The 25888-nt window shown below is 38.9% G+C and overlaps 2 protein-coding genes across 6 annotated transcripts in view; one reads left to right on the top strand and one right to left on the bottom strand.

Moving 5' to 3' along the window:
* ATAD5 (ATPase family AAA domain containing 5) overlaps positions 1–15061 on the bottom strand; it is a 59771-nt gene extending 44710 nt beyond the window's left edge. For 3 of the 5 annotated variants that reach the window (XM_079130419.1, XM_079130422.1, XM_079130423.1), the window contains exons 1-5: positions 14559–15061; positions 12788–13012; positions 12005–12606; positions 3551–5481; positions 1850–1946 (exon numbers count right to left, since the gene is read on the bottom strand). In XM_079130419.1, the coding sequence (XP_078986545.1) occupies positions 1850–1946; positions 3551–5481; positions 12005–12070 (2094 nt within the window). In that variant the 5' untranslated portion in view covers positions 12071–12606; positions 12788–13012; positions 14559–15061. The remainder of the gene's footprint in view (positions 1–1849; positions 1947–3550; positions 5482–12004; positions 12607–12787; positions 13013–14558) is intronic. The other 2 variants (XM_079130420.1, XM_079130421.1) reach the window with 2 other exon arrangements.
* Positions 15062–15110: 49 nt separating this feature from the next.
* Positions 15111–25888, top strand: part of CRLF3 (cytokine receptor like factor 3) — a 46729-nt gene continuing 35951 nt past the window's right edge. The window contains 1 exon segment of the mRNA XM_079130492.1: positions 15111–15390. Within this exon segment, the coding sequence (XP_078986618.1) occupies positions 15262–15390 (129 nt within the window). The 5' untranslated portion in view covers positions 15111–15261.

The raw sequence follows: 25888 nt of genomic DNA, 5'->3' as shown, positions 1-25888 counted from the left end.
TATTAATTCACTTCATGTACAACCAGAAAAACAACATGTATCCCATTTGTTTACAATAAAAATTTTAAAAAATTTTTAAAAATGTACATAATGAAGTAAATTTTTGAAAGGATGCAGAATTCCTTATTTTATGTATTTATTTTTATGTGGTGCTAAGGATCTTTCCCAGTGCCTCACATGACTAAGGCAAGCACTCTGCCACTGAGCTACAGCTCCAGGCCCTAGCAATAGTTTTGACACAAGGATTGTATCAGTCACCTGGTGGCTTTTCTTTTCTTTTTCTTTTCTTTTTTCTTTTTTTGGTACTGGGGATCGAACTCAGGGCCTTGTGCTTGCAAGGCAAGCACTCTACCAGCTGAGCTATCTCCCCAGCCCACTTGGTGACTTTTCTGAAACATGCACATATCTATTCACTCTGAAGACAATCCAATTCTCCCATAGTGGGGAGAAGCAGCTTATTTTGTAGAAGCAACTAAAATTCATGTATATATCCCTACCTATGTCTTTAGAGGAATGGTTTTTCAAGGGAGGTGATTTTTCTCATCCCTACAGTTGATATTTAGCAATGTCTGCAAACATTGCACTCCCACTCCTCTGTCATAACTAGAGGAGTAGAAGTGCAACTGTCTTCTTAGAGCTAGAGACCAGGGTTGCTGCTAAGCATCCTATAATGAATACATAGCACAGCTCTCCACATCAAAATGGTCCAGCCCAAGTACCAAGGTTGAGAAACCCTGATTTAAAAAATCTAAATTATAGGGCTGGGGTTGGCTCTGTGGTACAGCACTTGCCTAGCATGTGTGTGGGTTTGATTCTCAGCACCACATATAAATAAATGAATAAAGGCCCATCAACAACTAAAAAAGAGGGCTGGGGATATAGCTCAGTTGGTAGAGTGCTTGCCTCACAAGCACAAGGCCTTGGGTTCAAATCCCCAGCACTGCAAATAAATAAATAAATAAATAAACAACTAAAAAAGAAAAATCTAAATTATAGATCTAAAATAGAAATTCAGTTATGACCTATAGGCATGATTTAATGTGTTCCCCCCAAAATTCATATGCGGGAATCCTAACCAACGGTGTGATAATATTAGGAGGTGGAGACTTTGAGAGGTAATTAGGTTATAAGGGTGAAGTCCTCTCTTGGCCTGCTCTCTACCATTTGAGGAAGATGGCAGCCCATTACAAACAAGGTACCAGGTCTCTGCTGGGACCTTGATCTTAGACTTCCCAGTTCCCAGAACTGTGAGAAATAAATTTCTATGGTTAAGTCACCTAGTATATGATAATTTTGTTACAGCAGAACAAACTCAGATATGCAACCAAGGGAAAATAATTGGAATGTAAGTCAATAAGAAAGCATTTTCTAAGGAAAGTATACCCAATCTGTACCACCTGCTTTCACCTCACAATAAGTTTTTCATATCTTAACGCACTAGCTAGAGGAATGGGAAAACAGTGAAAACTAATAAGGTCATAATTAACCAGTTTATAAAACATATGAATCTTTTGGTTTATTATGTCCATGGTACTTATAGTACTGTGGGGTTTTTTGCTTTTTCAAAAGCAAAGCCAAAAGCCAAAGCCAAAGCTTTTTTTCAAAAACCAAGTGTGGTGGTGCATAGCTGTAAACCCAGCAACTCAGGAGGTTAAGGCAAGATAGGAAGAGCACAAAGTTCAAGAACTTGCCTGGGCAATCTCTCAAAATAAAATTAAAAGGGATGTAGCTTAGTAGAAGGGCACCCCTAGATTCAATCCTCAGTACCACAAAATAATAAATAAATAAATATATATGAAAAATAAAAAGGAAATAGTTATCACTTATAGGACGCCAATATTTTAATTACCTTTCTATTCTGAGAAGTAAAATCTCCATCAGTTGGCTCAGATTTCTTAGACTTTTTCTTAGATTTTTTGGGAGTACTAATTCTGGTAAATTTCATTCTGAAAAAAAGATGAGGTATTTAGAAACATTCATATGACTATCATGTGTATAAATTTCAATTAAATACAGGAATAAACCAAGTAGGACTCCAATTTCTGGACTTAATTATAAAACAGGAGAAAAAAGTTTTTATCAATTTGATTCAAAAGTAAGTCAAACTTGCTGGGTGTGGTGACATACACCTGTAATCTAGCAACAGGGGACAGTGAGACAGGAGGATTGCAATTTCAAGATGAGCCTCAGCAACTTAGCAAGGCTCTAAGCAACTTAGGAAAACCATGTCTCAAATACAAAGGGCTGGGAATATAGCTCAGTGGTAAAGCACGCCTGGATTCAATTCCCAGTACCTAATAATAATAATAATATAAATATATATATATTTGGGGGAAAAAGGCCAAAGTTCACTATTTGTTAATTCCTTCAGAAATAGTGGTGGAGTGGGCGGATAGCTCATCCAGAAATAGTGGTGGCACTTGCCCTTATTCTCAGTGGCTCCTGAGGCTGAGGCAGAAGGATTGCAAGTTCAAAACCAGCCTCAGCAACTTAATGAGGCCTTAAGCAACTTAACGAGAGACCCTATTTCAAAATGAAAAATAAAACTAAAAAGGGTTGGGAATGTAGCTCAGTGGTTAGGCGCCCTTGGGTACTAAAAAACAAAACAAAATAATAAGCCTTACAAAAAATTAGCCTCTAGATCATTCTTAAACTAGCCAGAAGCAGCATGCAAGTACATATTTCTTCACAAATGGGTCAGTTTATTCAAGAAGTAACACTGTGATTTATTTTTAATCTCATTTGCTAAATGCACAGAACACATATTTGAAAGATAGTTTTCCAGGGATTATCAACTGTAATATATAAGAGTTTAAAACTCATCTATTTGGGAGGCTGAGACAGGAGGATAGAGAGTTCAAAGCTAGCCTCAGCAACAGTGAGGCGCTAATACAGTGAGACCCTGTCTCTAAATAAAATACATAATAGGTTTGGGGATGTGGCACAGTGGTTGAGTACCCCTGAGTTCAATCCCCAGTACCACCTCCAGAAAAAAAACCAAACTCATCTAAAGTACATCTAGAATTTTTCTGAAATTGACTGATTTTAAATTACATGTGAAAAACAAGAAGCATTTTGAAATTCTTTCCCCCTTCTTATAAATCAGCTGTGTTCCCGAAAAAATAATGCCCTAGTGTGGGAAAGAGAGAGGGGATGGGAATGGGAAAGACAGTAGAATGAATCAGATATAACCTTCCTTTGTTCATATATGAATATACAACCACTGTAACTCCACATCATGTACAACCACAAAAATGGGAATTTATATGCCATGTATGCATGGAGTATCAAAATACATTCTACTGTCTAAAAAGGAGACAACAAAATTATATATATATATATACATAAATATAATATATATAAAAACATAATATAGATATATAGAGATATATATAATATATATATATATTTCCATCCCTAGGGGATGACAGATCCAAATAAATTTTAAAAAATAATAAAAAATAATAATGTCCTCCAACAAATGTAGTATTTTCCTTCCCAAATAATACATGCAGAATATTAGAACTTTGGAACAAAAACAAAACTTTACCTAATAGGGCTCTCTGAATCAGATGGTACCGTTATTAACTCTGCTGTGTATAGGCTATGCTTTTCTGATACACTGGCTGTTTTAGGAGTAGAAAACTTTACAGGACTATTATTGTCTTGTGCATCTTCATTCTCAGGACCTCTAATGGTTACTGTGGTAGGTGTGTTGCTACTTCGTATAGATCTCCTGGTTGATTTAGGTGTGGAAACATTTACCGATCTGTCTTCAGGTTCAGCTTTAGGACTTATAACCTTATCTTTAACTGATGTGCTGTTTTTTCTTGATGATTTATTCTTGTCACACAGAGAAGAAATCATTAGAGGGTCATCACTTGCTATACTTTCACCAACAAGACTTTTACTGTTACGCAATGTAATGCTTTTGAAAATTTCTGATTTCTTGTGTCTCAAACTCATTCTAAGTCTATTCCGATTTTGTTTACCTCTTAAGGAAAGGGTTGTTTCTTTCTTTTGATTATTTTCTTCTAGGTTTTCACCTGGAGTAGCCCCAGTATTCAATGTTTTCTTACTCTTTTTCTTTAGCATTTTACTTTTCTCTTTAGGAAAACTTCCTATATCAGTGTGTGACTGTAAGCTACCATTATTTGAAACCATTTGGATATTATGATTTTCCATGATTTTTTTAGAATTATTATCTCTTCCTTCTTCATTTAAAGATTTCTCATTGAAGTCTTTCTGCTTATCTGAAGACTTTTTGACACCATTTTTAATTGCATCTGATGCTGGCTGCCTAAATGCTTTCATAAACTGCTGTCTTTCTTCTAGGGTGCATTTTGGTTTCACAGCTTCAGAACCTCCAGCTTCCAACACAGCCAATTCTAATTCTTCCTCCTGTATAACAACATTAGATTTTCTTTTCTGAATTGTCTGTTCATTCTCAGGATCGGAAACACTATTTTCCATCTCAAACTGCTTTTGTTTCAAGAAAATCGGGGGTATTTTCTTTGTCTTTTTTGGGGGAATGGGGTGAACTTGTGCTAGAACAGTAACTGTTTTAAAGCATACCTGCTGAGATATCTCACAGTTTTCTGATTCACTTATATAATCACTTTTGCCTATTTCCTCAACAGTTTCAGAAGGAAAATAAATTGACATTGTAGAGTCTGGTATCTGTTCTACTTTATTTTCCTTGTGACTTCTTAAAAATTCCTCATATGAGACAGTTATTATACTATTATTTAAATGGGCAGTTTCAGTAACATGATCACTAGAGTTTACATCATTTGTAGTACTCTCAATTTCATTAGTTAGGGAAGGTATTATCTCTTTAGTATCTTTACCACTATTTTGAAGCAGATTTAGTTCTTCTGCCAAGGGCAAACTTTCAGATAGATCTATTACATCTCTGTGCTTCCTTTTTCTCAACTTTTTGCAATCACTTTTTGTCATTCCTTGTTTAGGATTCACTTTCTTAGAATTTTTCTTGGATGTCATAGCCTTTGACTTGTTTTTGACATCTTGAATACTTTCTACAAGAACCTCTACATGTTTATTGTAAAGTAAAACAGAAGCACTATTTTCCACAAAATCATTATTTAAAATACAGTCTTCTTTGCTATCATCACTATTAATTTCAATTGGAGATTCATTCTCAGTTTTCATACTATTTAGCTGATGAGATAAATTAACCCTTTTTATTTTCTTCTTAAATTCTGTATTTGAGACCACTCCAAAAGGATTTTTACAGTCTTTGCTATTGTCAATGGGCAATGGTGCAGGTGAATTTATCTTACACTCTTTCACTGAGTGTATCTTCTCATTTGTGGGTGAAGTTTTTCTAAAATAATCCATTATATTACTAGATTTTGGTGGAGAGAAAACTCTGTCTCCAGTCTTCCCTATTGGTGATAAATATTTTGTAATTGTTTTGCAGGAAGATTGGTCATCATCTTTCCGTCGCTTTTTACATGGCTAGCAATTTAAAACAAGAAAAAGAGAGTACTTATTTAAAGCAAAATAAAACAAAGTGTAACTTTTAAAAATGGATCTAACATTTGAAGAAATCAGAGCCAGGTGTGCGGTACATGCCCTGTCATAGCCCAGCAAATGGGAAGGCAGAGGTACGTGGATCTCAAGGTCAAGGTCAGGCTCAGCAACTTAGTGAGGCCGTAGGCAACATAGCAGGCCACTGTCTCAAAATAAAAAACAAAAAAGGGCTGGCGATGTAGCTCTGTGATGTAGCACCCTGGGTTCAATCCCCAGTACCAAAAAAAAAAAAAAAAAAAAGAAAAGAAAAAAATTGGATTAGTGGGGTTTGGTAGTACAGGCCTGTAGCCTGTAACTCCAGTTAAACAGGATGCTGAAGCAGGAGGTTTGCAAATTCAAGGTCAGCCTAGACAATTTTGCAAGACCGTGCCTCAACAATTAAAAAAATACAAAGACTGGGCATGGTGGTTGTACTCCTATAATCCCAGCTACTCAGGAGGCTGAGACGGAAGGATCACAAAACATAGGCCAGACTTAGCAACCTAACAAGACCCCCATCCCAAAACAAAATAATAAAAGTGGGCACAGTGGCATTTGCTTGTAATCCCAGCCACTCAGGAGGCTGAGGCAGGAGGATTGTAAATTCAAGGCCAGCCTCAGCAACTGAGCAAGACATGATCTCAAAATAAAAAAAAAAAGAGTCTGGAGATGTAGCTCATTGGTAAAGTGACCCTTGGTCCAATTCCAGTACCACAAAAAACAATAATAATAAAATTAAATTTAAAAAAGGGGTCACATACCTGTAATCCCAACAACTCAGGAGGCTGAGGCAGGAGGACCTCAAGTTAAAGACCAGCCTCAGCAACTTAGTGAGGCCCTAAGTAACTTAGCGAGACCCTGTCTCATAAATAAAAAATGAAATGGGCTAGGAATATAGGAATACACCCCAAAAAAGGTGGAGGTGGGAAAGTGGGTATAGTCCAGTGGTAGAACACCCCTGGGTTCAAATCCTAGCACTGAAAGAAAGAAAAAAAAAAAAAAAATTGGACCAAAACTGGGTATGGTGGCAAATGACTATAATCCCACCTACTACGGAGACTGAGGAAGGAGGAGCATAAATTAGAGGCCAGTCTAGGCAATTTAGCAAGACCCTGTCTCAAGACAAAAAGGGCTAGAGACGTAGCTCAGTGGTCTATGTTCCTAGGTTCAATCCCCAATACCACGAAAGAAAAAAAAGAAAAAGAAAGAAAGAAAGAAATTGGATGGTGGGGGGGCTCCTTTAGATGCAAAATATGACATATTAGAAAGAAAATAAGCTTTATTTTTGGTACTTGGGATTGAACCCAGGGGCACACAACTACTGAGCCACATTACCAACCCTGTTTATATTTTATTTAGAGACAGGATCCCGCTAAGAGGCTTAGGGCTTCACTAAATTGCTAAGGCTGGCTTTGAACTGATGATTCTCCTGCCTAGGCCTCTGAGCCACTGGGTTTACAGGGGTATACCACTGTGCCTAGCAGAAAATGAGCTTTAAGATTAAATCTACATTGAAATCTCAATATCATGTCAAATTGTGCGCACACACACCTCTACCATACTTGGATAAAAAGTTTATACTGAAACAAAACCAAGGCTACTATACTTATAAAAAATTATTAATTTTTCTTGACCTCTATTTATAACCTTTGGGTACCAATACCCATCTTACAGAATTTGTAGTAAATATATAAAAAATATGTGAAGTCTGACACATGGTAGAGACCATACAGTATCTGCATTCCCTTTTACTTTTTACTTAAAAATAAACACGTGGGCTAGGAATGTAGCTTAGTGTAGAACACTTGCCTAGCACATGTAAGACTCTGGGTTCAATCCCACCACTAAGATAAACACATTATCTTAACTATAGTTAAGAAGTAAATACTTAATGAATAAGCCCAGAATCCCAAAATTTACCAAATCAAGTAGAAATTACACTGAAAGATCACCAAAAGAACACTTTCCACAAGTCCAATGGGTTTTTTAAAAATTTTTTTTAGTTATAGATGGACACAATACCTTTATTTATTTTTATGTGGTGCTGAAAATTGAACCCAGTGCTTCACACGTGCTGGGCAAGTGCTCTACCACTGAGTTACAACCCCAGCCCAATTCCAGTGTTTTGATACTAAAACAGTTTCTCCCTATCTCCTGCACTAGCTATTACCCTCACAACAGCAAGGTGATTATACTAAGCATAGTCATATTTTTGTCAGTCATATATTAGTCACTCATGGTCAGCAATAATGGATGCACCCAAGTAAGCTGAGCTAAGGTTATAGTGAGCCTAGGTGTGGCTGAAGAAGATCTGGAGAGGCACTGGCTGTTATGAGGGGAGCATAAGGCTCAAGATGAAAATCATGAATCAGATGATATTATCAAGGAAAATTAATTTTTTGTGTGTAAACCCAGGAACCTGCACATGTTAGAAGCTCTGCCACTTAGCTACATCACCAGCCCTTTTGAAATTTTATTCTAAGGCAGGGTCTTGTTAAAATTGCCCAGGCTGGCCTTGAATTTGCTATCTTCCTGCCTCAGTCTCCCACGTAGCTGGGATTACAAGTGAGTACCACCCCATCTGGTCCAATAAATATCAATCCTTTCTGCTTCTGGGAGTTGATTAAATTTTCTGGTTATGATATCAAAAATTAAGGTTTTCAGCGGGTATAATATCACATGCCTGTAATCCCAGATACTTCAGAAGCTGAGACAGGAGGATCGCAAGTTTGAGGTGAGTCTGCAATTTAGAGATGGTCTCAAAAAAAAAAAAAATGGCTAGTGCGGTAGCTCAGTGGTAGACTGTCCCTGGGTTCAATTCCCAGGACTGAGGAAAAAAAAAAAAATCAGGGGCCTGGGAATATAAATATAGTTCAGCATAGAGTGCTTACCTGCCTGTCTGAGGCCCTCCTAGGGGCAAGTGGGGGATCACATATATTGGGACTTGATAACTGCTCTCTATGGCCTAAGAACAGGCTTTCAGTGCATCTAGAATGTGACATGTGACAGCAGACTCCTACATCTGCTGGCTTACCAATGGCAATGATCCAATTTTTGTCAGCATGTAATTTACAAAGAATTTATAAGTTTATCTTTTGAATATAGATGATTGAATTGTGAAAATGAACAAGGATGGATCACTGGTCTTGTTTGGTGATCTGTGCTCTTTATCTTGATCTAATGCCTATGGCCAAGTAGCCAGGATGAATCAACCCTGCTATCAGAGAATAAAAACATTTTAACTTGCTGGATTAGAATTTCTTTCTTTCTTTTTTTTTTTTTTTTTACCCAGAGTGCTTAACCACTGAGCACCATCTCTAGCCTTTTATAGTTTATTGTAAGACAGGGTGCAGGGTGTCGTTAAGTTGCTCAGGGCCTCACTAAATTGTTGAGGCTGGCCTGGAACTTGGAATTATCCTGCCTCAGTCTCACGAGTCTCTGGGATTATAGGCATGTGACACCACACTCTGCTCAGTTTAGATTAGAATTTCTAAGCCTTGTCTTTGAAAAGATGTCATTTCTCATTTTACTCCAGACTATGTTTGCAGCATACCTTAGGTCTAGACAAACTTTTAAAGTAGATAAATTGGGTGGTGGTGGCAAACATGGGTTATCCCAGTGGCTTGGGAGACTGAGGCTGGAGTATCATGAGTTCAAAGGAAGCCTCAGCAACTTAGAGAATCCCTAAGTAATTTAGAGAGACTCTGTCTCAAAATTAAAAAAAAAAAAAAAGGGGGGCTGAGGATGTGGCCAGTGGTTAAGCACCCCTAGGTTCAATCCCTGGTACCTAAATAAATGATGTAGATAAGCTAGTTACCTGAACCGGCCCTAGAAATTCATTGATTTTAATCAATTACATATGCACAAATAAAATGGTGAAAATAAATAGATAAATAAATCAATAAATCAGTAACATTTATAATAGAAAACAGATCTCATTTTACTGGTTACAAAAATTGCATCTTTTTTTCTTTTTTTATAATACTGAGGATTGAACCCCCAGCCTTAAAATCGCTAAGCAAATACTTAATACTTTACCACTGAGCTATGTTCCCATTCATCCATTCATCTTTTAATTTTGTGAGAATAAATTTCCCAGAACGACAAACACATTTTTCAAAAGTAAGTAATAAATGGGGGATTTCAATTTCTAGAAAATTAAATGTATTATAAGCCCTCAGAATTAAAAGCATAGTTCTGAGGCATGAGTAGGCAAGCAGCTTGATGTAATGGATTAGAAAACCAGAAACCGCCAGGCACCTATAATCCCAGGGACTAGGGAGCTGAGGCAGGAGGACTGCAAGTTCAAAGCCAGCCTTACTAATTTAGTGAGGCCCTAAGCAACTTAGCCAGGCCTTGTCTCATAATAAAAACTCAACAGAGCTGGGGATGTGACTCAGTGTTAAAGTGCCCCTGAGTTCGATCCCTGGTACCCCAAAAAAAAAAGACAGAAACAAACTTAAGTTCATATTTAAGAACTTGTAGGGCTCAGTGGCAGAGTGCTTGCCTCACACATGTGAGGCACTGAGTTTGATCTTCAGCATCACATTTAAAAAAAAAATTAATGAATAAAGATATTGTGTCCATTTACAACTAAAAAAAATTAAAAAAAAAAGAACTTGTATGTGGTAACAACAGTAATAGTTAATGAACTATATTAAGACAAATTTCTCAATATTTGGATAAATATGAGGCAAAATAAATTAAAGACACATTAAATTATACATGTTAAAATGAAACTAAATGTATTAGAAAAATGAGGTATTATTATTATTTATGTAACTTTGAGATGGTATCAGAGGCTCTATCCACTAGGCTCTGGAGTTGAGAAGATCTAAGTTCAAGTGCTGGCCCTGATCAACTGGTAGGAAAACTTAAGCAAATCACTTATAACTTTTTATTTATTTAATTTAAGATGGAACTGGGTTTTGTGGCATATGTCTATAAATTCTCTACTTGGGAGGCTAAAGCAGAAGGTCCACAAATTTGAGGCCGCCTGAGCAATTTAAGGAGATCCTGTCTCAAAATAAAAAATAAAAAGGGCTTGGGATGTAGCTCTGTGGCAGAGCACTTATGTAGTATGGGCAGGCCATAGATTCAATCCCCAGTACCCCCCTTACACACACTAATTTTTGAACTTACTTTAACCTACTTTTTTTTTTTTTTTTTTTTTTTTTTTTGTGGTGCTAGGGATCGAACCCAGGACCCTGTGCTTGCAAGGCAAGCACTCTACCAACTGAGCTATCTCCCCAGCCCCTAACCTACTTTCAATTACTTCTTAACCTTCCTTCATTTGTAGAATACAGATAATACCTCATCACAGGTGTGATATTAAGCAAAATAGTGTAAAAAGACCTTTACCTTACAATACTAACCACAAGTATCATTATTATGAAATAGGCTTTCTAAGCAGAGTACCAAAAGCAGAAACTATTAAGCAAAAGAATAATAGGAATGAACATAGAAAATTAAGAATTGTGTAATTCAATGCCAGAAGTCCTTCACACCTGAGACAAACTGAGTAATTCACTTGATTTAGCAAATATGAGTATAACAATTATTATCAAATAGATATTACTTGATTCTAAAAGAGTGACTCAGTGGAGTGAACTGTGAGCTAGGACTTAACAAGACTTAATAAAGTTAATTTTTGTTAAGTCCTAGCTCACTTCAAGGACACCAAGATACATGAATTAGAATGCTGGTATGAGGGGCTAGGGAGATAGCTCAGTCGGTAGAGTGCTTGCCTTGCAAGCACAGGCCCTGGGTTTGATCCCCAGCACCACAAAAAAAAAAAAAAAAAAAAAAAATGCTGGTATGAGATGAAAAAGTGTAAATATATAACAACTATACACTTGAAAATGCTAATCCTCTACTTCACAGCATAATGTATTTCACTGAAACCTGGTAGTCCATGAGAACATCAGCATGCTGAGTTAGGGCTCCTAACCCCAGTATAGAAAGCTCTGGAGCCTTAAGAAATTGATTTTTTTTTTTTTTTTTTTATTAAGTACCTTGTTTGATTCCAGTAGTGACATTCTAAATGGAACTACGAGAAGAGGTAGATAGATGTACTGACTACTTGAATTTAAAGATTTTTTTCTAAGTTTAAGTCCTATGATTCCAGATCACGAACTAAGAATCTGACCCTGGGATCCTCCCATGACATGTCAGAAGTCTAAAACTTCAAGTTCCATCAACATTTCGGGATCTGGGAATTGGCTATGGTTTCTTAAATCCTGATTTGCAGTGACCCTCAAACATCTCACAATCTCAATGTTTGTTATTTACTACGACACTAATGAAACGACATATGTTGGCAACTGTCCCACACAAAGTTCTAACTGTGGGTCCTTACCATGGCCCTCCTTTGCCATCCCAGATGCAAACTAGGAAACACCCTCCACCCACACCTACTCCACAATCTCCAACAGATGAAGGAAAGAATTTGACAGAAACTTGACCTCACCTCAATCTCGTAGTCCTTCATCGGAGGGGGAGCAGCTGCAGCCGCCATGGCCAGGACCCCCACCATGCTCCCTGCCTCCCAGAATCCCAGCTCCTAGGACCTTACGCGGTCCGGCTCAGCCTGCCTGGAGGCCATGGAGGTGGCCGGTTTCGGTAGGAGCGAATTGTTGGGCTGCCGGGTCCGTCCTAGGCCCCACCGCGCCCACCTGCCCGAAGCGGGCGCGGAGGCTGGGCCCAGAACCGTCGAGACAAACGCGGAAAGAGGCGGTGAGAAAACGCGGGTAGCGAGGGTCCTGGGACGCGACCGGCAGTGCACGGTGTCCCTGAGGCGGCAGTTCCAGGCTGAGTGCTTGGGACCGGAGGGCTGGTGCCGACAGCGGACAGAACACAGATCGGACCGCGGGGCTTCGGCGGGAGTTCTTGTCAATTGGGTTTTCGCGCCGTCCTGGGCGCAGGGGGCGGAGTTTACGACTGCTTCGGGAGCCCAAGCGGATGGTGCGCCAGGAGGGCCAAAATACTTCTCGCGAAGAACCTGAAGAAGACGGAGCCAATTGCATTAATTTAACATTAGCCGGGATTTTGGATATTCAGATTTCTCTTGTCCTGTAACACAGTGTTACCATTAAAAACTAATTACTTGACTATGATCACCTAGTCTGTTAATGGCAGAATTAAAACTTAGACTCTAAGCTAGACCTTTTATTAAAAATGAAAAAGGAATCACTACATTCCTAAATGTAAATTGATTACAGACTAAAATGCTAATATTTTGGCAACGTCCTACCTGGAGATTCACCCACTTGGGTCCTAGATTTTTATACCTCTAACTGGACTCGAAGGCATTTTCTCATGAATTTCATCCTTGGGAGCGGCAGACAAACACAAAGTCATCGACTCGTTGGGCATGTTGTCAGTTCCTGTAGGGTATCAATAGTTCGCTGGTTTCTTGTGACGGTAATTTTACGCATCATCAGCAATATTTTCATGGATTCTTTTTCTTTTTTTTAACCTAAAAATTGCAATTATATAAATAAACATGTTTATTGTTTAGGTACATAGTTTTAACAGCATGGTACTTAAGAACAGGGTTATGTAAACTATTTTAAACTATTAATTAATCTTTTCTTTTTTTTTTTCCTTCCCTCTTGGCCTGGAACTTCATTGAGAGAGCTCCAAGGTAGGACCCCAAGCAAGGTTGGGTCAGAAGCAAGCTCCTACAAATTGTTATTATTAACTTTTATATGTATCCAAGTAATGCCAGTACTTGGTTTAAAATGTCAAAGAACATAACAAAACTTACTGTAAAAAAAAAAAAATCTGATTCTGTTTCATACCTCAGGCCTATATGGAGGCAGCTACTTCTATCAATTACTTTTTTTTTTTTTTCCTCCTCCCTGGTGCTGGGGATCAAACCCAGAGCCTTGGGCTTAGCAAGGCAAGCACTCTACTGACTGAGCTATCTCCCCAGCCCCTATCAATTGCTATTTTCTTTTTCTTTTGGTACCTGAGATTGAACCCAAGGGAGTTTCCCCAGCCCTTTTCATTTTTTATTTTGAGACATGGTCTCCTTAAATTGCTTAGGGCCTCACTAAATTGCTGACTGGCTTTGAACTTGTGATCCTGCCTCAGCCTCCCAAGTCGCTGGCCTACAGATGTGCACCAACACTCCTAGCTTTTCAAATACCATAATACTGTCACTCCTATGAGGTGAGGTCTGAAGAAGTTCCAAGAAGGGAGAAGGGGATCTCAACACAACCCTGACAGGTTCTTGACTTACACAACAGAAAGGAATTTCAGGATATGTCAGAAGAGGCACAAAGGTTTAAGAAAGCAGTTTTAGCTGGGAGGGATGGGCATGCCTGTATTCCCAGGCAGGAGGATTACAAATTCAAAGTCAGCCTCAGTAATTTAGGGAGTCCCTGAGCAATTGAATGAGACCCCATCTCAATATTAAAAAATTAAAAATTTAAATAAGTAAATAAATAAATAAATAAAAGAGCTGGAGATGTTGCTTTGTAGTTAAGCATCCCTGGGTTCAATCCCTAGTACAAAACAAAACAAAACAAAACAAAACAAAACAAAACAAAACAAAACAAAACAAAAAAAAACCCAAAACAAAAAACCAAAAAAATCTAAGAGAAACAAGGCAAGATTGCAATTATCTCGATTTGGGGAATCCTGGATGAGGCAACTTTCAGCTCTGACATTCTTGATTAGCAGTCACCACACTAGGGGCTGGGGCCAAATTCAACCTACAGCCTATTTTTGGATGGCTTTTTAAAGAATCATCTTTACCTTTTTAAATAGTTGGGGGAGACTGTAAAAATTATTTTGTGACTTGTGGAAATTAAGTAATATTCAAATTTCAGTGTCCTTGTTTTTTGTTTTTTTTTCAGAGACTGGATCTCATTATGTTGCCGAGGCTGGCCTTGAACTCCTGGACTCAAATGATCCTCCCGCCTTATTGTCCCAGCAGCTGGAACTATATGTACAGGCCACCCCACCGTGCTGGGCTCATAAGATTTTATTGCACATGATCACACCCATTTACTTACTACATTGCAACGGAGACGTACTGGTCCGACAAGCCCAAAATATTTATTACTTGACCCTTACAGAAAAATACTGTCAACACCCTTCTTAGACTTTCGCCAGGATTACTGTATTGCAGGTCATCACTTTGGCCTCTCTTGGTTCCCTTCCTAGATTATGAGCTTCTAGGCGGTGGTGTCTGGGTTAGAGTAACCTCCAAAAATGCCTGTCGTGGCTAGGAGTCTCATTTACCAGGGCGGTAGAACAGCGACGATTTAAGGGCCAAGACTCTGGCGTCCCATCTGTTCTCAAACACTGAGCTTGGGAAAGATAATTCCCTTCTCGGTCCCTCAGCTTCCTCCTGCGTCCAGTGAAGATAAAAGCTGTAAGTGATACAAGAATGAGATAAGATGTGGATAGCACCGCACAACGCTCTTATTAGTCTTGCCGTGCCTCCAAACGTTTCCTGAGGAAGGTCGAAGAAACCGCGTTGCGCCGGCGCAGGGCCGAGGCCACAAAGTCACAAGGTAGGAGTTGCTGGGACCCGTAGGCCGCAAGTCCGAGGCACCGCCGCGCCGCTGTCAATCAAGGTAGGCTAGGGGCGTGGCCTGGAGTGGCAGGGCGTGGCGTGGTGGCGCTTCCGTCTGCGCGGGGCGGCGCCGGGCCTCAAGCCGGCGCGGGGCACACTCGGGAACCTGCTCCCTCAGCCGCCTGCCGCGCGGCTCCATGAGAGGGACCATGGAACTGGAGCCGGAGCTGCTGCTGCAGGAAGCCCGCGAGAACGTGGAGGCGGCGCAGAGCTACCGGCGAGAGCTGGGCCACCGGCTGCAGGGGCTGCGGGAGGCGCAGAGGCAGGTCGGAGGGCCGCACCCTAAGGGGCGCTGTGGGCCTGGGAGGTCTAGGGGTGCACAGCAGTGGGTTAGGGTTCCGACGGTGGGAGTGTCCGAAAACTGGAGAAAGAGGGAAAGAGCTCTAAAGATGGACAGACCTGGTAGGGTCTGAGAGTGGGGCGCTGGGGGCTGGGGAAGTCTTAGGGGAAGGCAAGTTTGGGGGACGAACGAAAGTGTGAGGAGTGTTCCCTAAACCGTGAGGGGCAGCGATGGGAATAGGATTGGCTTCCGAGGTTGGGAGAGTGAGGGACCGCAGCAAAATCCGAGGGATCACAGTGGGTGGTGATGACTAAAGAGAGTCAGGGGAGTTGGGATTATTTGGGAAAACTGTGGAGGAGATCAATTTTAGAGAGCCTGGGGAAAAAATGGGACAGTGATGACCTGATGAGAGCTAAAAGGGGAGGAGACAAAATGGGTATTGGAAGGAGAGGACTGAATGAAAGGGGAGAGGTAGGGGTTGAGAAGCAGTAGGGTTAACACTAAATGAATGGGATTAGTGTTTGAATGCCTCATATGATCTTGAGTTCATGTTTTAGAAATCAGAGTAACCTAAATAGTTTAGAATTTAAGGTGAAGGTTAATCGGAAGAACAGAAGAAGGAAAATGAGATTCTTGAGGGAGGGTTTATATACAAAGGTGAAGGGAAAAACATTTAAAGAGAGGAGTGCTCAAAGGAGAAGCTAAATATACATTCAAGAGGTTCAATTATCTGTTCCATGGGGAAAAGGTTATCAAAGTTGTTGGAAATCTGCATGGTTTCTCTACACCCTCAAACGTGCACAGAGAAAGATATAACCTACTGTTTATGTGTGATAGGACAAATATTCCTTGGTTCGCTGTTAACCTAAGTGCTTTATAAATGCAATTTGAATGAGTGGGATTCCATCTGAATTTCTCTAGGTCTCATTTGTTATTAATAGATATTGTCAAGCTAGTAACACCTTTGGGGCAACAAATCTGAAAATGTTAGAAGAGTGTTGTCGTAGGGCCTTTGGATATTGTCATTACTAAGAATACCCAACATACTTTGAGCTTTATGTATTTTAAAGTCCTTATGGAGCTGGGGTAGGCCAGACATCATTTTCATTTTAGTAGCAAAACAGAATAGAATCTAGGTATGATTATCTTGGTTTGGTGAATACTTTTTCATAGCATTCCAACGCATGTGTCTGGATTTCTCTTTGAAAACATCTGCATTATTCCTTCTGCTATTTTGATGTAAAGGTTCTAATTGGAGGACATTGTTAAAAGATATTAAAGTGCCTCTTAATATACCACTAATGTGTCAGCCAGTTAGAATATGTATGAGCATAACTATTGTTTAACAGTATTAATTAACTATCAGTAGAGTTGACACTAAAGGAATGAGCACCTGGGAGTGGTACTTAGTAATTTCTCATGTGATACAAAATGCATTAAAAAAAATTAGTGTCACTCCATCCTACGTTGTTTAGTATCCAATTTCCAAAAGGATATTATTTTAAATTTTATATCCAATAATTTAAATAGAGGGCATACTTTCCTATAATTTAGTGTAGTTTAGTATGGTTTTTCTTTTTGTTCTGTTTTGTTTTGAAGGCCATTGTTTTGGGCCTGGAACAGAAAAAAACTAAAGGAGCATCCATTACAGATTTCTGATGACATCGCCTTCTGACTAGACTAAGTAATAATGTAGTTCTCTTTTGTCAACTGGAATGTGTTTTGTGCCAGTGCCAGTTACAAAGGCCAATTCTATTAGATTGTGTGTCTTTGGGTTTGAAGAATAAGTCCACTGTTAACTTGTGTTTTAAGGTCTATGTTACCAAAATATTATCAAAATAAGCAGCTGGTTTTATTTGGTGGTTAGGATATTTTTAAAGTCCCAGTCATTTTCAGAATAACTACATAAAATAACTATATAAAAGCTTTTTAGCCAAAGCTCTTTTGCATGGGGAAAAAATGAGAAGATCAAAAAGGAAGGGATGTTATCCTTCATATATAGTTTTAGTTTTTAATTGCTGATTTTATTTACTTTTGGCATATGATTTGTGTATGTGTGTGTGTGTGTGTGTGTGTGTGTTACTAGGGATCAAACCCAGAGGCTTGTGCATGTGAGGCAAGCACTCTATACTGAGCTATGCCCCCAGTCCCTGATATTTTTCAATTGAGATATAATTCACATACCATAAAATTCATGTTTTAAAGCATTCAATGCAGTGGTTTTTGGTGTATTTACAAAGTTATTCAGTCATTATCATTGATTAATTCCAGAATCACCCCCCAGAAAAATTCCTTACCCCTTAGTTGTCATTCTTACTAGCCCCTGTCAATCACTAGACTATTTTCTGTCTCTATAGATTTGCCTGTTCTGGACATTTCATATAAATAGAATATGGTATGTACAATATATATCACGATGATTTGTTTATTTATATATTTATTTAGAGACAGGGTCTTGCTAAGTTGCTTAGGGCCTTGCTAATTTGATGAAGCTGTCTTTGAACTTGAACTTGTGATCCTTCTGCCTTAGCCTCCAGACAGACACCATGCAGGGCTCTGCTCTTTTTTGTTTTAATTTTGAGACATGGTCTGGCTAAGCTGTCCAGGCTGTTCTGAAATTTGCAATCCTGTCTCAACTTTTCTAGTAACTGGGGCTACAGGCTTGTACCACCATCCCTGGTGTGTTTTTACCCTTTTCTTTTCTTCTTCTTCTTCTTTTTTTTTTCTTTTGGTATGTGTGTGGTCCTGGGGTTTGAACCCAGGGGCACTCTACATCACAGACTTTTTATTTTTTATTTTGAGATGGTATCTCACTAAATTGCCCAGTCTTGCCTTGAATTTGGGGTCCTGCCTCAGTCTCCCTAGTAGCTAGGATTACAGGCAGGCACCATGGCACCCAGCTATGGGTTTGCTTTTTTTAGACTATATCAACAAATTACTGAATCACATGATAACTCATTTTGTTTTAAGATTCGTTTAACCTTTTCAGGAACTCTTGTCATATCTTTTATCTTTACTTCTGTTTCTTGCCCTTTAAAAGTCTCGTGAAATTTGTCTCACATTTAGAAATCATGTGCCAGATGTGGTGGTGCACTCTCTAATCCCGGCAAGTTGGTAGGTTGAGGCAGGAGGATCTTGAGTTCAAGACCAGGCTCAGCAATTTAGCAAGGCCCTAAGCAATTTAGCAAGACCCTGTTCTCAAAACAAAAAAATAAAAAGGACTGGGGATGTAGCTCAGTGGCACATCCCCAGTACCAAAGAAAAAGAAATCATGTGTATGAAAGTCTAGAAGAAAGAATAAAAATCTGTTAAATTATTCTGTCAAAAACAACCATCAAGCCAGGTGTGGTGGTGTACACCTGTAATCCCAGTGGCAAGTTCAGATCCAGTCTCAGCAGTTTAGCAAGGCCCTGAGCAACTTAGTGAGACCCGGTCTCTAAATAAAACATTAAAAAAGGGTTGGGGATGTGGCTTAGTGGTTAAGTGCCCCTGGGTTCAATCTTTAGTACTAAAACAACAACAACAACAAAAACCCCATAAATCAATTGTCAACATGTAGCAGTTTCTTCTCTTTGGTTAAGTTTAGACCTTCCTCTCTGTTTTCAAAGAAAAGGAAGTTCTGTGTAGAAAGGCAAGGGTTGTCTCTAGCTTTTATTGTTTGAATAAGTTAAAGGCAAGAGAGATGTTGACTGTCTTCAGGAAATCAGATCGTGTTTACAGCCACTCTATCCTGATTTTGAAATCATTAAGAAGAGTTCTTTCTAGCTCCCTGGAATGCTTGGTACTAAGATGTAAATACCAGAGTAATTAACTCCCACGCTCCTGAAATGTTCATTTATTTATTTACTCAGTAAATATTTTTGGGGCATCAGAGGTACTTCTATATACTGTATACTGTGGTCAGAGAAAAGAACAGTGTCCTCATGGATTTATTTTTATCTTTGGTGGTTAATAATTAGGTTATCATCTCTAAAAATAATTAAGAAAAAACTAAATTCTTGTGTATTCATTTTTGGATTTTATTTTCCATTGTTTTTCATCACTAGCCCTATTTCTATGTGAGCTTTTTTGCTTTTTCTAAGTAGAGATAAACTAATCAAGGGATCCAACTGTCTGTTCAGGCCTCACACAGTGAGATACCTTAAGGATATTGTTACAGTCTGAGGCCTGGTCCTTAATCTTTGTAAATCCAGAATTGCCATCTTTCTATATTATCAGTAAAGGATTAGCTTGAGGTACTAGAGGTGCCTATGGTGAGAATATGGTGAATATTTTAGTTTGTGTACAGTTATTTTTTACTCTCTCAAATGAATATATTGGCCGTGTATCTTTCAGTAGTGTGGTTTTTTTGGTTTTTGTCTTTCCTGGCATTGACAAAATCTGCTCCCTCAAAGAAAATGGTTAGATCCTGGTACATAATTGAGATGCTGTTTGATTAGGGCCTGGCCCAACTCTGGCTAGTGGTGTCCCTTAGATCCTTGCTACAAGTGTGTTCCATAATCTTCAGGAGTGATATCACCTGGGAGCTTGTGAAGAATTCAAAACCTTTTGCTCCACCCCAGACCCACTGAATCAGAATCTGTTCTTTAGCAAGGTCCTAGGCCTGATATGTATGCACTTTAAAGAAAAGGCACACTGCCTCAGAGTACATCATTATCATTTCAGCTCTGTTTTCTGTTGTTTATACTGTGTTTTCATAAATTGCTGTGGTTTATCCTCAAGGTTAAAATGTTATTTGCAATATTGCACATTTGTTAGATAATTGTACAGAGATATACAAATGAATAATTGACATTCTCAAGCCAAAACTTGTCTAACATGTCCTCATACCTGTAACATGGCCATTTGATGAATAAGTATTCCACAGCATTTTCATTTGTTTTTTGTTTGTTTGTTTGGTACCAGGGATTCTTTTGTTTGTTTGATTGGTACCGAGGGGCTCTTAACCAATGAACCATATCCATGCCCCTTTTAATATTTTATTTAGAAATGGGGTTTTGCTAAGTTACTTACGGCCTCACTAAGTTGCTGAGGCTGGCTTTGAACTCTCAATCCTTCTGTCTCTGCCTCCTGAGCTGCCAGGATTACAGTTGTATGCCACCCTTCCCAGTCTGCTTTGCTTTGTTTGTTTGTTTGTTTGTTTTCTAACAATTAATTTCTGATGACCTTTTGAAGATTTTGCTACTATTCTTTTTTACATTTTTAATTTTGGGCCAGGTGTGATGGTGCACACCTGTAATCCCAGCTACTTGGGAGACTGAGGCAGGAGGATCACAAGTTTGAGGCCAACCTCAGCAACTTAGCAAGGAGACTCTAAAAAACTTATTGAGGTTCTGTTTCAAGATTTAAAAAAAAAAAAAAAAAAAGAACTGGAGATGTAGCTTAGTGGTAGTGTGCCCTTAGGTCCAATCTCTAGTACCAAAAAAATTAAATAAAAGTTTTGTTATTCAAAATTTACACTAACTAGACTTTCTGTGTGTGTGTATGTGTGTGTTTTGTTTCTTAAATAGTCTGGGGATTGAACCTACGGTAATGCCCATACTAGACAAGCATTCTACCACTAAGCTACGTCCATAGCCTTTATTTTATTTTGAGACAAGGTCTTGCTAAATTACCCAGGCTGACCATGAACTTGCAACTCTCCTGCCTCAGCTTCCAAGTCCTGGGATTCAGGTTTGCACCACCACACCCCACTAGACTGGTATTCTTGATATTCCTGATGTATAATACTACATTCTCTATAGATCACAATTCCCACAGGATTTGAAAACAAAGTGTACGAAAGACTGGGACATATATAGAACCCAGTAAAGAAAAATGTAAGTTATTGCAGAAAACCAAGACAGGAAGTCTTAGTAGCTCAGCAAAGAAAAAAAGGCTATTATTGCTTCTTTTATCTCTCACTTCCCCTTCTGTTACCCATTTTCAAAACAGTACAAAAATCTGCTTGAATGTAATTTGTTACAGCAGTAGCACTTCAAATGTCCCTGTTGTAGTGTCCTAAGAATAATTTAAATCTAGATCTAGGGAAAACCAAGAACAAATGAAATCATTTAAAAATAATCTATAATTCTACTATTTGCAGACAGCTGTGGTAAGCATTTTGGTATGTCCTACGCCTATTCTACAAAGTTGAGAGACTTCTATATGTGCAACTTTGTGTATGTGTGTGTGTGTGTGTGTGTGTGTGTGTGTGTGTATACATATATATATATATATATAAACATATATATATATTTGGCTAGCATTGTCAGTATTTATCAAGACTATTTTTCCGTCTGTAGCATAATTTTTAATGCAGAGGTAAGTGGAGTGTATTATGTAGATACTTATGGAGCATTTGTTGGTGGTAGGCTGAAAGTATTTACTCAGGTACCCCAAAATACTGGAAGCAAAGCTCTGCAAGCAGACCTAAATAATTTCAATTTAGGTGGACGTGGGATGGAGTCACCACACAAATATCTTGTGTGCTATTTATAAAATTTTCATAAAAACTATTCTTATTACCATTAAACTGGGAAATATGATTAATTTTGTCTTTCAAAAAGCCAAACAAAGGGCTGGCGTCATGGCTCAGTGGAAGAGTGCTTGCCTGGCATGTGTGAGGCACTGGGTTCCATCCTCACTCAGCACCACATAAAAATAAACAAACAAACAAATTAAGTAAAAGGTATTATGTCCGTCTACAACTTAAAAAAAAGTCAAAGAGATGTAGGGCAGTCTTTTTTTTTTATACCTTTATCTTATTTATTTATTCATTTTATGTGGTGCTGAGGACTGAACCCAGTTCCTCAAACATGCTAGGCTCTACCACTGAGCTACCAACTGCAGCCAGGCAGTCCTTCATTATTGAGAGCTGTCAGTGAATCACTTACACTTGCAGTTATTTAACAGGGCCAACTTAGCCTCGAGATCCAGTGAAATATAATTTTTCAACTCTTCAGTTTCCGTAATTGTAAAATGAGGGTAAAGATAGTGCCTACTTTAGCTGACCAATGTGGGAATTAAAATGAGAAACATATTTAAAATGCTGTGCACAGTGCCTGGGAAATGGGACATTCTTAATTAATAATAACCATAATAATAAATCCACTAAATATTGTTACTCCAGGTGACAGTTCCTACTTCAACTGGCAACTTATTCTTTAAGTTTATACTCTATTTTCTAGCAGAATGCCATTTTTTTTTTAACTCTGTTGGCAGTTTGTGGTTGTCCCCACTTATGTAAGAACTTAATGCTTATTATATTTACTTGTACATACAGTTGTCCTTCACTCAAAATGAGAGATTTTTGAGGTCAGGATCATGCCTTATTTATCTTTACTATTCCAATTCCTGGCATATACTAGACCTCAAAAAATGGTGAATGAATGCCTTCAAGAATGTTGTGGGTTTAAGTTTGCAGACATCCTTTTTAGATTGTCTCTGACAAATAAGGTCATATATACCCAATTTGTTAATGCACTTAATCAAGAATTAAACATTTTTAAAAATCATATGGTTTAGTTATCTTACTGTAAAATAAATGTGCCAAAGCTTAATGGGTTAAAAACAATCATTTTATTTGCTTACAGTTCTGGAGGTTGACTAGAACTGAGTTTTCTTGGCAACACTTTTGTGGTTGCAATCAGATGGCAACTGGGGTTGGAATGTCCAGGACAGAATGTTTACTTATGTGTTCGGAGCCTTGGTGTTAGCAGGACTCAGTTGGAATGCTGGGCCTCAGCACCACTCTCTTTTTCTCCCTTCCTCCCACATCTTCCTCTCCTTTTCTCCCTTCCTTCCTCATTTCCCCTTCTTCTCTCTTTCTCCTTTCTTTTGTCCCTCCATTTGTGTTCTCTACAAGTATAGCCATACTACTTTCATGGTGGCACAGAACCTGCAAAACCACAAGAGTAGAAGTTGCCAGGTGTTCTTAAGACTGAGGCCTGTAACTGGCACACATCAGTTTCACGCCATTGCTGTGCACATGTGACTATGCTGTTAATCACAGGCCCAGCCCAGATTCCACCGCAGAGGACTACAGGAGGCTATGAGTGGAACTGGGAAGTGTGTTTACTGGTTCATTGAGGGCCATTAACGTAACAGACTGCTAAATCATATACTCTACTTTTTTTTTCTTTTTGAGAGCTTTCAAATAAGAATTTTTAAAAATCTAACTGGTGGTACACCCAGGGACCCAGGAGGCTGAGGCAGTAGAATCACAGGTCCAAGGTCAGCCTGGGCAACCCTCAGCAACTTAGCAAGAGTTTATCTCAAAAAGGACTGAGGATGTAGCCTAATGGTAAAGGTACCCCTGGGTTCAGTCCCCAATACTGGGGTAAAAAGAGGTTTAAATATATGAAAGGTAAAAGGAAACATAGCAGTGCTTAGGAGTCAATACCTGACTCAAATTTAAATTCTTCAAATTCTTTGTCACCTCATTGACTTAGTGATGTGAGTAGGTGCATCACACTGACCCCCATGTTACTCATCCATAGATGGTTTCTGTACAGGGTTGCAATAGGGTTTGTTTGTGTGTTTTTTTATTTGTTTGTTTATTTATATTTGGTATTGGGAATTAAACCCAGGGGTACTTAACCACTGAGCCACTCTTTTATCCCCAGCCCTTTTTTATGTCTTATTTAGAGACAGGACCTCACTAAGTTGCTGAAGCTGGTTTGAACTCACGATTCTCCTGCCTCAGCCTTCCAAGCTGCTGGGATTACAGGTGTGCACCACCACACCTGACTGTGATAGAGTTTAAGTGAAACCAGGGGTTTATTTAAGAACCTGGCTCACGAAGGTGCTTGACAAATGATACCTGCTGCTGTATTGTTATCATTGCTGTTTTTATTAATGACTGATATCTTTGTCAATGCAAAAACAGATGACTAATGTACATTTCATATAAACAGAAAAACAGTATTTAGGTTCTTTAATTTCAGTTGACTATGTTACTATGTTACATCTCCCTCCACCCTTTTTCCCTTTTTAGTTCTGGGAATAGAACCCAAGGCCTCACACATGTGAGCCCTCTACTTCATCTTTTATTTTTTATCAGTACGTTCTTATTAGCTAATGTTGTTTTCTTTTCTTTTTCTTTTTCCTTTTTTGTACAGTCTTTTTATTTTGATACAGGGTCTTGCTAAGTTGCTTAAGGCCTCACTAAATTTCTGGGCCTGACTTTGAACTTGTGATCCTCCTGCCATAGCCTGCCAAGTTGCTGGAATTACAGATATACACCACCACACCTGGCAGTTAATGGTTTCTAAAGACAGTTTCTTAATTTTATATTGGTTTTAGTTTTCTATTGGTCAAGCAATTGAGAAAATAAGTTCTTAGACTAAACCTGGAAATTTTCTTTTCTGTAGAGTCATGCACATTCATGTTTTAGAGATGATAGTATAGATTTCATGTTGCTTAATTTGATGAAATACAGTATTATATTGATGTAGCAATTGTATATTGCGGCTTAAGACCAAAACATCTTAAATCACTTCCTCCATAGGTTTTAAGACTTTTTGGTAGCTAAACTCTGGAGGAATATATGACAGTCATGTTGTTTTGGAGGGTTGTAAAATTATTCTCTAGGCCTTTGGTTAGCTTAGTATTGATGAATGGGGTTTTGTGTGTTTATCATCCTATTAAAACTTTAAAACAGTTACTTTGAAGTTAGAGTCAGCTGAAGTAGAAACTTTGTATATGTCTTAATGATTTGTTACATTAGAGGTTTTAGTGGTAAATGAGTTCAGAATATGTTTAATCAATATATACAGTGTGTATTATAGTTACCTTTTTAGACCTTGACTTGTGTGTCATTTGTATTCTTCTTAAATCTACCTTGTTACAAACTGTGAGAATTGTTTTTGCCCTAAATGATGAAGTAGCATTTCCGGCTGATGGTTGTCACACAATGCCTTACATAAGGGCAAGAAATATGTATTATAGTAAGAAGTGTTCTTACTTCTGGAGGCCCAAAAGGGAGCTGACCACTGGGGGTTCTGGCCAGGCATGACTTGGCCAATTCTTGCTCTGACCTCACAAGGAGCCATCGTGAGGCATTTTGAAAGGGCAGGTATATAAGAGGGTGGGCTGCAGCTGGGCTTTTGTCCACAAGTACAGGAAGCTCTTGGTGGTGACCTGTCGGACTCCCAGCTAGTTAGTGTGTTTGGTGGTTGGCGGTTGGTGACTGTGGTCTTGGGATATTGGTTCTTTGATTTGGGTTTGTTGTTTTGTCTTGTTTTGGTTTTTGATTTGGGTTTGTTGTTTTGGCTTGTTATTTTTTTTTTTTTTAACTAGCATCCTTAGGTGGTGTTCCTGCTTAGGATGTTTAGCCAGAGTAGTGAGAGTGAGAGTAGGTCAGCCTCCTGGCCAGGGCCCAGCACCTGGTGTGAGTGCGCCTTCACGGACCGCTACTAGTTTGTGAGGACCATTGGGCATGGCTCCTATGGCCGGGTGGCCCTGGCCCGCCATTGCCCCACAGGGGCAGAGGTGGCGGTGAA

The sequence above is a fragment of the Sciurus vulgaris genome (genome assembly GCF_902686455.1).
Source record: "Sciurus vulgaris genome assembly, chromosome: 3".
NCBI lineage: Eukaryota > Metazoa > Chordata > Mammalia > Rodentia > Sciuridae > Sciurus > Sciurus vulgaris.
This window is presented reverse-complemented; position numbering and strand designations above follow the sequence as displayed.